General features: G+C 47.5%; 1 protein-coding gene across 8 annotated transcripts in view; it reads right to left on the bottom strand.

Moving 5' to 3' along the window:
• Positions 1-2,911: 2,911 nt before the first annotated feature.
• Positions 2,912-13,220, bottom strand: part of ACSF3 (acyl-CoA synthetase family member 3) — a 68,477-nt gene continuing 58,168 nt past the window's right edge. For 7 of the 8 annotated variants that reach the window (XM_035118956.2, XM_035118958.2, XM_035118954.2 and 4 more), the window contains 3 exons: positions 8,551-8,685; positions 7,718-7,829; positions 2,912-3,274 (listed from right to left, as the gene is read on the bottom strand). In XM_035118956.2, coding sequence (XP_034974847.2) covers positions 3,157-3,274; positions 7,718-7,829; positions 8,551-8,685 — 365 coding nt within the window. In that variant the 3' untranslated portion in view covers positions 2,912-3,156. The remainder of the gene's footprint in view (positions 3,275-7,717; positions 7,830-8,550; positions 8,686-13,220) is intronic. The other variant, XR_009557791.1, reaches the window with a different exon arrangement.

Here is a 13,220-nt window from a genome sequence, read left to right as displayed (position 1 = left end):
GCTCTTCTTATGTCCTTCAAATTTTTTCTCGGAGGCTGGATCAGGTCCCTGGACCTGGAGCTAGCCAACCCTGCTCTATGGACCCTAGAAGAATGCAGCTACACCCTGATCTAGGTAGGCATTAAAGACTGCTGGTGTGGGGGTTGTAAAAGGAATCAGGAGAAATCTATGGACCAAAATGCATTTCAATGGCCAGTGTGGTACAGTGGTTAGAGTGTCAGGCTATGACCTGGAAGACCATTGTTTGAATCCCTACTTGGCCATGACAGTCCCTGCCTCTCAGCCTGCCCTACTTCATGGAGTAGTTGTGACAATTACACAAAGGAAGGGGAGGACTAAAAATTTTGAATAATTTTTTTAAAGAGCCTCCTGGAGGAAAAGCTGAGAAACAAATGTAATAAATAAAATATATATTGGCTGTGGTGGATTGACAGGTGAGGGCTATTGCTCTCATGTCCTGCTTGTGGCTTCTCCTGGAGCCAAAGGCTTGTCCGCTGCACTTGAATTCCTGAAACCTTCAGACTGAACCACAACGGCTGTTCTAAAATTGTTTTACCCTTTGAAATCTTTCGAGTACGCAGACCGAAGTGGGTTGTGGACTGGCCTTATCTTGGCATTTGCATTAGCTATACTTGAGCAATATTGGCAGGAAGCACATGTGTGCAGAGCCAGCCACATGGATGAGCACTAGCATGTGCAGGTCTAGGCCTGTGGGAGTCTCCAGGTTGAATTGACTCACCCTAGGAAGCCTGTTGGGAGCAGCGCAGAGAGAGGGTGGGGGAGAGAGGCGTGCCTGGGTTATTAAGAGAGGCTGACATTTATTTGCTCTTCCCTAATGACTACTCCCTCCCCTCCACCACCCTGCATCTGTAGCCAAACAGAAGGAGAGTGTGGCAGAGCGTGCAAAAGGACAGATCGCAATTTACGGTGGGTTATTAGCCGTCCTCGCTCTGAGATTACACTCCCCTAATGAAGGACTCTTTTACGGCACCATAAAAATAGAGGGGGAAACCCCTCAAAAAGGGGGGGAGAGAAGCAGGGGGTGTTGGCTGGAAAGAGTGGAATGAAGAGGGGCAGGAGGGGACCAGGGTGTTTATGTGCACCTGTGATACCTGCTGAATGAGATATTATTTCATCCGAGATGGAGCCGCATGCAGGTTGAAGGTGAAGCGGAGCCAGGACTGATGACAGAAAAGGAGCACCAAACGGAAGAGTCTCCCCGTGGGGAACGTCTTCGGCTGTAGAAGAATGGGAACCGAGTAAAAGCATTTTAAAGCACATTGATCAGAGCACCAGAATCCCCAATGACGCTCATTCCACAGCACACACGAGAGCTATGGTGATGCTTCTCTTGCCTCTTGTGGAAGCACATGATAGGCAGAGCCACTTAGGTCCTGTCCACACTTCTGCATGTGCCTAGAAAGAATGGGTCTGATAGGTTTCTCCCTTGTCCCACTGCTTTCCAAGGGAAAATCTGCTCTTTAGTAATAGATTGGGGCAAATGGCAATCCCGGGGGAAACCCGAATTTCTGTTTGCTGAGTGCTAAAGAGCCATTTTCCCCAGAGGAAGCAGCGGGAAAAGAGGAAGTGTGGCTGAGCCCTCAGAGAATGCACTTTTGTGCTTTGCCCTTTGATTGGCAAAGTGCTGCTGCCGCCCAGAGTGTCTAATTATAAGAATTAGTGCAAACTGAGATGTTGCTTTAAAACAGAAAAGCAAACAAAACTGGATAGAAAAGAGTTCAGAAGTTTCCTGAAATAAGCAGAAACGGCCAATTCTATACTGGCATTCTGCCCCCCCCCCGGAATGCTGCAACACCCTAAAGACAACGGAATTTGTAACACGAAAGGTTGCAGCTTGCACCTTTGTCACTTGGGGTGGGGTGGGGAATTGAACTGGTACCTCGTTTGCAGTTCTCAAACCAATACACAAAGTGAGTTGCAGCTATAGTTCTAAATTCCCACTTCTCCATCAAAAAAGAAAATATGTAAATAAACATAAACATAAAAAGCATATATTTAGTGGGAAATGTGCAAAAAAATTGTTTATAGTAGTGAAAACAATGCACAAAAATGCATATTAGGAAAAACTGTTTGTAAAAAGTGTGTATATTTGGCAAAAATGTGTATATTAGAAATGCACATGGGCATGTACACATGTTCATGCAGACTTTTTAAATAAAAAACTCAAAATGATGCAGAAATAGGGCAAAGTGAACTTAAGATGGAAAAAACGAAAAACTGAGAGAAACTGAAATTGTTGTCAGATGTGTCCACCCCTAATATATTTACTTCTGAGTAAATATGGACAGCGTTGCATTGTTAATCTCTTCCAATTGTGCCATACAAGCCAACACTTTCTTGTGGCTGTTAAAACACAAACGTTGCCTGCAATATGCATTGGGGGCTTGGGTGGATGCTGCTCAGCCCCACAGGTGTGACTGCTGAGAAGGAGGGAAGGGGTTGATGGAATATACCATCTTCTGGACTTCAGGATGTGTGTGTGCGCACATGTAGGAGGGAGGGAGGAGAGGATAACAACAATTTTCATTGTCATTCCCTCCTTAGGAACCCAAAAGTATACAAAGAACACCTAAAGATGGGGGTGGATTAAGACAGGAGCCACTGGTTTGTTTTTTAGAGTCCAAGCAAGTCCATGTTTGCAGAACAGACATCAGTTTGCTTGTACATGAGTTGTTCAATTGATGAAACGAGGAGCCTTCAGTGGGTAGGGGTGTGTGCTCTTGTGTGGGGCCCAGAGCTTCTGTTCAAAATGCCTTGAGTTCCCACAGACCCTGGAAGGTAAAACCAGCAACCCTGATTGACACAGAGCTCAAAAATTACACCACTGCCAAACCCTGAACTCGCTTCAGGAAGAACATATTGCCAACCAAAAACAAAAAACAGACTGAGCAAGAAGAAAGCCAGATTTTATGAGACAGTGATTCACAAGTTAAGAAAATAAATCGCAGATCCTGTCCAACCTTACTCATCATGAGATAAGGACTTGTCAACACGCAAGGGTGCCACCGGGGAGCTGGAAAACAGAGCACTCAGTCACGCTTTTGGAAAAGCCTCACCACGCTGCCCCACATTTCCATGCAAGGGTGTTGTCACGAAGCCTCGCCGTTCTGCATGACTCCTGCCAGACGCCCATCGCTAGGCGGAGTAGAAATGCTTGAGAAGCTGCTTCTTGTCCACTTTGCCCATTTGGTTTCGCGGGATCTCATTCACCACTAGCAGTTCAGAGGGGATGGTGTAAGGTGCCATGAACTCTCTGGGACACACAAGCACATGTTCTGGTTAAGAGACTGCTTCTGCTTCTGCAAATGTCCATCTCCTCTCTACCCTTGCCCAAGTGCTGAAACATGGCTTCCCTTGTGATACAGAGCTGGACAGGGACACTGGAAGCTGCCTAATAACAATCAGACCCTTGATCCAATCTAGCTCAGTGTTATTTACTCTGACTGGCAAAGGTTACACAGTGTTTCAGTGGTGAGTCTTTCCCAGTGCTACCTGGAGATGCTGAGGATTGAGCATGGGACCTCCTGCTTGCAAAGCAGTACCTTTCCCACTGAGCTCCCAGTACGTTTCCGAGCACAATTCAAAGTGTTGGTGCTGACCTTTAAAGCCCTAAATGGCCTCGGTCCAGTATACCTGAAAGAACGTCTCCTCCCCCATCGTTCTGCCTGGACACTGAGGTCCAGCGCCGAGGGCCTTCTGGTGCTTCCCTTGCTACGAGAAGCCAAGTTACAGGGAACCAGGCAGAGGGCCTTCTCGGTAGTGGCACCCACCCTGTTATCAGACCTTTAGAAGGCATCTCAAGGCAGCCCTGTTTAGGGAAGCTTTTAATGTTTGATTTCTGTATTTCAATATTTTGTTGGAAGCCGCCCAGAGTGGCTGGGGGAATCCGGCCAGATGGGCGGGGTATAAATAAATTATTATTATTATTATTATTATTATTATTATTATTATTATTATTATTTCCCTTCTCCAAGATATTCTCAAGGAAAGGACTGTGCACCCCTCGGTATAAGAGTCAACAGATATAAACTGTGCAAACATTTGAGCCTGGAAATAATCCAGTGAAGGCTCCCGGTCATTAGAGCAGTGAGACATTGCCCTGTTCAACTTGGGCCAGGTGAAGTGCTCATGTTTCTACCTTTCCTCCCTACTAGCATACAGTTCACTGTGTCATAAGGCCTATGGCCCCCTGACCAGAACAAGCAAGGACAGAAGTGTTCAATCTGGAATCAAAACAAGAAGTGGGGCAGATGAAAAGAATGCACTTCTTTGCACAGTGCAAAATCCACTTCTGTCCTAATGGCCACTGGCATAGATGGTCAAAGCAAGGAGTCGCCTATAATAAATGTGTGAGCCTTCAAGGTGCTGCAAGACCTTTTATAGCTTTAAAAAGGGATTAGAGAAGGTCAAGGAGAAGGAGGAAGTCTTTCAGCAGCTGTCAGCCATCATGGCAAATAACAATTCCCATGTTCAGAGGCAGCGTACCACCGGTGTGGGAGATCAAGTGCTGCTGTTTCTCTCATGCTTGTGAGCTTCCAGGGGAGGACATCTAGCTGACCACTGTAGGAAGCAGAATGCTGGACTAGAAGGCGATTTGGCCTAATCCAGCACAGCCCATTTTAGGCTCCTATGCAATCGTGGGGGGTTTAGATCAGGGGTGGCACAGGAGGAGCAGCTGCTTGGAGGGCGTTCTGTACCCACATCTTGCTCTGGGAAACCCACGCATGCACGTGGATGCTTAAGGCTGGAGAAAGAAAGAAAGAAAGAAAGAAAGAAAGAAAGAAAGAAAGAAAGAAAGAAAGAAAGAAAGAAAGAAAGAAAGTGCCCAGACAAAGCACCTCCAAGAAGCAGAATGGATCACTTTTAATGGGTTCTCATCAATCCTTGCAATTAGATATGGCAGGAAGAGCAAATGACAAATTGTCAACATAAGCGCTAAGGAGCCTTGCAAACTCCCGGCCCTCCACACAAGCCCTCCTCCCATGTGCAAACCCCCTCCCCCCCTATTCCTCTTGCACGATGGGGAGGATGCAGAACAAGTTCAGCTTCTTATAAAGCCCCACCAGGGGACTGCCTGAGCCCGAAAGAAAGTCACCTTGCCCACTGCAAAGTGTGCGTGATCATGTGCATGTGGGCATGCCCTGCTCTGACGGATACCTCGTGGGCACAGAGTCTGAAGTGACATGCCAAACCCGCCCAGCATGTCAGGGCTCTTCTCCTCCCTCAGTGCCTCCGCTGCTTTCAAACTATCGATGCCATTCTGCCATGTGGAGGAGGCCTCAAACTCAGGACCCACTTGTCACCGGGAGGAGATTGGAGGCAAAAGCCACGAAATGAATCACTCTGAAGAGGGACATGTGTCTCCTGCCAGAGAATGTGGCGGGGGGTGGGGTGGAGATGAAGGAAGGCAAGTGACGTGGAAGATAAAGAGGAGAGACAGGAGGAGCGGCAGTGAAAGAAGCCGGCAGGGGTGTGAGACCCGGGAGGCAGCATGCAGAGAAAGCGAGAGCGGACCAAGGACCCTTCCCGAGGTGCTCAAATGCTGCTGCTCTGGAGAGACACATCACATTCAGGCTGGATTTTGCCTCTCGCAGACTGCCCTGCAATCTTGGCTGTGAGTGAGGAGACAGGCAGGAAACTGAGGCACAAGGGCAAAGAGGGGAGATGTGCAAGGGGATAGCACTTGTTCCCCTCCTGCCACCACCCTAACAGCTCTGACTCGAGAAGTGATGGAAGTGAAGGAAGTTAAAGGCTTGATAACAGCTATGCTGGGCCCTCTGTGCTTCACGTGGCTGGTATTCGGCTTTTGTGCCCTCTTACAGCCTTTATTCTCCCTGCGCAGCCTGCCGAAGAAGCTTTTGTAACACTGGTACTGTATACCATTCCCTCTTCTGGCCATCACTGGGCTGTTCTTTCTATTGAGGAGCTGGGCCTTTATACACGGATAATCTGGGAGGAGGAAGTGGGGCTGTACGTGAGCACACATGTTTGGTGGTGATGGGGAACCCACCTCCATAGCACAAGAAGCAGGAAATGACCGATAACCAACACTGCTGAGCTCATATTCCGCTCAACAAGTTTCCAGGGCCACACTTTCAGATGCCACATATACCAATTCCTAGGAGAACGCTAATGTGGGCATGGTGTAGTGAGCATCCCAGGTTGGTTGCAGCGGAACTATGGGAATGTAGGAACCTGATTTTCACTGTCCGTCTGGCTCAGCACTGTCTATGCTGACTGTGAGTGGGTCTCTAGCATTTCAGAGGAGAGGTCCTTCTGCATACAAAGCACATGCTCTGCCACTGAGCTATGGTCCTTCCCTAGGGAAGCAGAAGGCTAAACTAGATGGGCTTTTGGTATGACCCTTTAGAGGTCTTTCTATTTTGTTATGTAAAAAAAAATGTATGGGTGCTGTGCAAGTGCACATCCAGCCTCTCAAGTGTTAAGCAAGGAAGCTGGCATGCAGGCAGGGGAGCGAGAGGCCAGGGCTCAAGGCCTCCACACCCCTGGATTTCTTTGTGAGTTTTCTTTGCTGTTTATTCAGAGCAACAGAGGCTAGCAAGAGTATTCCTCACATTTGCTAAATTGCAAACCTCCCACTGTGATTTTTGCAAATCCTGGGGACTGTTTAATTGGGCAGCTGTGCAGCCCTGGATGAAACAAGAATGCCTGTGGTTTGTGAACAGCACCAGTTTCACTTACCCTCTAAAAAAGCATCCAATATGTTTTTTGGAGTGGGGGGTGGAGCAGCCACCTGGGACAAGGGAACCCTTATTCAGTTTGTATTAGTTGAACTGATGAAAAATGATGTGTGTGTGTGTGTATTCTGCTTCTATCATTCTATCACACCTTGGAGACTAGCTCTCTAATTTAGGGCCAGTTTGGTAGCAGGGGAGGGCAAGAAAGTGCATAGGAATACCATTGCACACAAAAAATCTAGAGCCATGTTTGTAGCCTCATGAGTCAGAAGAATTTAACTGTGTTGATCCAGACCCATTGGCCTAGAGGGAAGTGGCAATAGATAGCCCAACAGTAGCCCAGCCTATACTTGAATAACATATACAGACTAAATAGCTAGGATGCAACCAGCAGCTTTATAGAAGCAAGTGGACCCCTATTGGCTCCTGGTGTCACCTGACCCCTCTACTAAACACTGATACCACCCTCTGGTCAGTGGTTGCATTAAACTGCAACAGAGGACAACTGTCCCCTCTTGGCTAGATAATCGAAACACAGACTTCTACAACCAGATGCTAGTCTGATGTTTTGGACTACAACTCCCATTAGCCTCAGCCAGCAGAGTCATGGTCATGCTGGCTGGAGCTGATGGGAATTATAGTACAAGATATCCAGCTGTCACCAGGTTGGAGAAGGCTGAAGTAGGAAATTCACATTGGAGTAAAGTAGAGAAATGAATGGCATTCTACTGGTATATTTACTTTTTCATTTACCTGCTGAATATATTTTCATTCTTATCGTAGGAAAAATATATTAAAATGTTGGGAAGTTGGAAACCAGCTTGTAAATAACCTTAGCTTGTACCATTGGTTTGGCTACTGTTCATCCTGCATTTATTCATTTTACTTAATATATTTATATCCCACCTTTCTCCCAATAAGTATCCAACTGGAATAGACAATGGCCTGCCCTATAACTTCTCGTGACACCCCATACCCAGTGGGTGCTGCCATGTTACCTTGCCCATTCCTTCAGGTCCGTGAGAGACAGTGCCTGGCCCTCATGCAGCCTGACCACAGCGCTGATCTTCTGACCCCACGTCATGTCCGGGGCACCAATCACAGCCACATCTGGAGAGGGAAAAAGTGTGAAAGAGTCACACTGTGGAGGTGGGAGGAACTCCCTCCTACAAGAAATTCACCTGGCTCTGCCTTTACTTTGTCCAAGTTTAATTATTTGGTCTCCGTGTTAAACTTGGTGCCTGTTTCAGTTTGGTGGACAGCCTGCTAGAACTGTTTCAACTTGAGGTGACTTATTTAATTTATTCATTATGCTATTATTTATTTCATAAACTTTATACACCACTTCATTTTAAAAAAATCAAGAAAGATTTACAATCCTGCTTTAAAACATATTAAAATTACCTCATTTGCAATAGCTGTACTATTTTTTTCTCTTTCTTTACACGCTCTATGATTGTTTTAAATTTTGCCTTAACTACAGCTCGTTAGCTGCCCCGAGTGCCATTTATGGGAGAATATGTCCCAGGTTCAGGTCCTGATGATTTCAGGTAGGACCACCTAAAACCTCAGAGAGCCACTGCCAGATACTGTTGACAATACAATCCAAACTGTCTGCCTCAGTATACAGGGCAGTTTCGTTTGAGATGGTGGGAGAGAGCGAGAGAGCAAGTAAACGGGGGTGGGTGGGTTTCCCAGGGGTGGTACCTGGACTGTGGAATGCCATTGGGGGACCTGTCAGACCTTGCTGCTCTTTGTAAAGCACTAAGTACATGAACTACAGGTATATTAGTGAATCAATAAATAGCTGCAGGGCGGGGCTAGGCTTTACCAGCAATGCTGGGGTGGGCCAGCAAGTGGCGCTCGACTTCCAGGGCACTGATTTTGTAGCCGCCGCTTTTGATGATGTCAACTGAGGTCCGTCCTCGGATCCAGTAGGTGCCCTCCTTATACACAGCGGTGTCACCTGGAAAAAGAAAGGAGCTGGTAAGTCTGGACTATGAGGTAGGCAACATTTCTAGGGGGGGAACTGCAGGGTGGAGATCGACACCTGGTAGCCACTAATAATGAAAGAGGAAAAAGTGTGACAGCGTTGGCAGAGAAGGTAAAGACCAGAGGAAATGGCTAGTGAGGGCAGCTAATAGGATGAAAAAAGGAGGGACAAAAATATGAACAAATGGATGTTGTGCCTATCATATACGAAAAGCATTTTAATACCAATTAAAAACAATGAATGCCTATGACAATGCACATACAATATTTGACTTATTATTTGCTGTACTAGTTATTTGTTCTGGCCAATGAGGCAGCTCTCGAGTGAAACATATTTGGCTATGGTAAACGTTGCTAACTTATTGGTTCAGTTTGTTTTCATTCTTTTATTTTATGACAGATTATGAGCCATACCTAGCAGTTTGTGGACACCTGGCTGTTCAAATTTGGAAACTTTTTTTTTTTTTTACATTATAGCAGCTGCTGATCCATGCCAACTGGGCAGCAGCTGGAGGCAGCACCATCACAAAGGAAGACATCACCTGCCAATTCTAGGGCCTGAGATGGTCGCATTGGGGAAATGTGCTCTTTAGGTACTTGGGTCCCAAGCCACAGGACTTTACATACTAGAACTAGCACCTTGAAATTGGGGTTGGTAGCTCAATAGCAGCCAGTGCAGCAGCTTCAGGACCAGTTCACAGCCAATATGCCACTGAGCACATTCATGGCTTGCCTGTTGGGCTTCCTGGAAGAATCTGGTTGGCTGCTGTGGCAAACAGGATGCTGGACTAGATGGATCTTAGGGGGGATTGATTTGGTTAGATTAGATGAGCCTGACCAAAGGCTTACCATTGTCCTTTCCACCACGAGGGAGTCCACTCTGGCCCTGACTGGGTTTCCTTTTGTGGCTTGTCTCCCAGATCCTTCTGCCCTCTCTTTCACTTAGCCTCCCTCACATCCTCCAGCACTCTGGGAATCTGCAGCCTCCTAGGCAAGAGAAGCATAAGCCCTCCTCCTCTCTTGCCTGTGCCATCCGCTGCCAGGCTGAATCCAAGGCTATTCTCTGAAACATCAGCCCAACATAGATACGGAGGGTCTGCTCTCTGTGGACTGGTCGTAATGGTCCTCTTGCCTCAGCCCACAACTGGCTACAGCTGGTTAGCATTGGAGGTACGAGGTAGCAGAGAGAAATGGGATGAACTCACGAGGGCCAAATCTGCACAGTACATTTCAAGCATCATGTCACCACTTCAAACAATCATGGCATCCCCCAAAGAATTCCAGGAGGTGTACTTTGTTACGGGTGCTGTTAGGGGGTCCCTGCCACCCCTTCCCCGGCTACAATTCCCAGAGTGGTTTAACACTCAATCTCTCTTCATAGGGAACTCTGGGAACTGTAGCTCTTGGAGGGGAACAGGGGTCTCCTTACAATTCTCTGCACCCTCAACAAACCACAGCTCCCAGAATTATTTGGGGGAAGCCATAGCTGTTTAAGGTAGTATCATAATGCTTCAAATGTATGGTGTGGATGTGGTCTAAATTGCCTTATACTGAGTTGCATCACTGGTTCATTTCATTCAGTATTATTTGACTGGCAGGGGCATTCCAGAGTCTCAGGCAGAACTCCTTTCCTGTCTTCCATTGCATCCTCTGGAACTAAACCGGCTATCCGGAAAAGCTCCCAGATCCCAAAGCACATAGTTGCATTTCTCCATGCTGGTGCTCCTGTGGCCGCTCACTCAGAGCACTCACTGCTGGCCTCCTTTCCCCTGGGTGGGGGAAGGACCTGCCATGTAATTGATGTGCAGGACAAAAAGGGGGTAGGATTGTGCTCCTCTCCCCCTCATTATCTTAAAGGGAAGGAAGCTGCAGATGCAGCAGCGCTTCCAGAGTGGCTGTTTTAAAATTCTTGCAGGTTTTATTAAGAGTGCCTGTGGTGGAATTTGCATATGAAGATGCAGAGGTGTCAAGTAGTGTAGCTTTGTGAGGGAGAGGTGTAGAGATAGCAAGCGAAATCTTCTTACAAGGAAGGGATGGGGAGGTGGGCTAGAGTACTTTCCAACATCTTTCTATGCAAGGCCTTAGACAATTACAACAGAAATAACATCTAAGCAATCTCTATTTTTATGAAGCGATCTCTATTTTTATGAAGGCCTCCCAGAACAGAAGCTTCAACAGCGAGGTTGTGTAGTGAAGGTACTGGGGGATATTTAGTTCAATTGAACTGCAGTGTTCAGTTAATTGCTTTGACCCTGTTACTGGACAGAGCATAGCTGTGCAGATGCAACCCTGCACCTCTTCATTCTCCTCCAGCGCTGCTATATTTTACAGACCTCTTGTCATTACACTGGTGACATGCCTCTTTGAACTTTTTACACCTGAAAATTTGTGGGTTATTTTTTTAAAATCAAAACAGGAGAGGGAAACGGCTGATGGCTTGTACATGATCATAGTAAAAGGCTCAATAGTGCCTAATGAATCCCCTCTTTTTTTACCTAGTTCCTTGACTAGGTGCAATCCACACACACCTGCTATATTCTGTCAAAAATATTCCTAGATGTACCAAGCTCCAACAAGCTGTGCAACAGGAGACGTCACAAAGATTCCAGTGCAGGCCTGTGAATATCATTGAAAGCAGATGTGATCTGCTGTTGCAACTTCCTTCCTTTAGAAACAGTGACTGCTTTGAAAAGGGCTCCCCTCTCTGCTTCTTTGCACCTTCCACTCTAGGCTCCAAAGTGTTGGGCGGTGGGAGCCTCCCTGGAAGCGAGAATTCCAGGTCCCTCTTCGACTTACGAGAATGTCTTCCTTTGCTTGACAGACTCTCCCAGGGAATTCCCAGCTGCCAGACTCTTTCAGTAGCACAGAGATCATTCACTTTGAGCAGGTACAGACAGAATGAGGCATCTTCCCTGCTGGATTCCTTTGCAGAGGCCTGCTACTTGGAGAGTTCCCTTGCTCTCTGAACTAGCATGTTGACAGGATAAGGCTGGGCATTTCAGCAGAGACAGCTCCCTTCCCACCCCCACCCCCTTCGGGGAAGGTCTCCTCTGAAGCAGGCAGAAGCAGAAGCAGATCTCTGTGCTCCTTTGGTGGCTTTCATCAGAGATATTGAAATTATCCCACAAATGCAACTGATTAGGCTGAGAGGGGAATAGCTGGAGGGGCAGCTCATGGAGGATGTGATGGGTGGAGAACAGACAAGTCTTTCATGGCACCAAGTGAAGGGCATCCAGCGGTGTGCAAGATGCTTTGAACTGGAGAAACGTTCTGGTTCTGTTAGTGGGTGGAGGTGGGGGAGGAGCAAGGGTGGCTCCTTTCGTCCTTGCCACCCCAAGCACCTAACTGTCTGGGGACAATGGTGGCTAGTGCCCACTGGGACTGGTAGGGCAGAAGGCAAGGAAACCAACAGTCAGAGGAGCCAAAGAGGCTGCAACAATTAATTCTAGTTTTCTCCTCCTCCTCCTCCTCTTCCCTGTGGTATTCTAAAAAGGGCAATACTGAGACTGAGGAGGAGGAAGTTGATGGGCACTGCCATCCCCTGGACTGGTTGGAAGAAAGAAGGCAGGCAGGGCAGGTTGAGGTCAAAGGGGAAGTGACCATTCACCCAAATGGATCAGCCTCCAGTGAAGAGCAAAGCATGGACAGCAGGACAGTGCTCCAAAAGGGATCCTTCGCCAGGGGTTATGCCAGCCTCCTGCTGGACTTGACAACAGCCATGGCTGTTAGTGCCACACTCTGAAAATTCCAGTGCAGGGGCAGAGTCTCGGGGCTCACATATAACACAGAGAGAGCAGTAAAGCCCTTGGATAAAAGGCATTCTATACAAAAGGAGGCTTGTGGAGAACAGGTGCGGGAGGGGATGCAGAATGACAAACAATTAGAGGGAAGGAGTAAGAGATTAATGATGGGATGGGAATCGGTTGTCCCCACAACAGCCATGCGAGGTGCAGAGTTTATGGCATGCAAGGGTCTGTGATGTGTGTACGTGTGTGTTACGGACATAAACCTCCCCACACTCCCCAAATGAAAGCTGCATCAATAGTTCCCCATCTGCTCACATATATCACACACTTCATTCCAGTTTATTAGCCGGAATAAATCATAAATATTTCATTATACATCAACGGTGCTCGACTCCGGGAAGGCACAATCCATCACCCCGATGCTCCCCGCGACCCGCCACCGCGCATTAAGCTTTCCAGTCTATTAAACAAGATTGATACAGTGTGCTGGGATGGACTGAGGGAATGTATTTATAGCACACTGGGGGAAAGGGAGGGCACTGAGAGCACACAAGCAGCCTGGACAAGATGAAGCTCCCCTCAATGGTACGTGGGCCACACAGCTGCAGGAGAAAGTGCAGCATCCATCAGGGGCCGAGTCTCCCAGGCACTCGTGAATGATTGCATCAGCCTGGTTTTCTCTAGTGCCGTGTAAATTAAATTGTGGGGCACACCGGACATCCCCCTGACCTGTCAAGAGGCTGTCGCCTCCTGCTAAGAGAGA

This window comes from Zootoca vivipara, chromosome 6 (assembly GCF_963506605.1).
Source record: "Zootoca vivipara chromosome 6, rZooViv1.1, whole genome shotgun sequence".
Lineage (NCBI taxonomy): Eukaryota > Metazoa > Chordata > Lepidosauria > Squamata > Lacertidae > Zootoca > Zootoca vivipara.
This window is presented reverse-complemented; position numbering and strand designations above follow the sequence as displayed.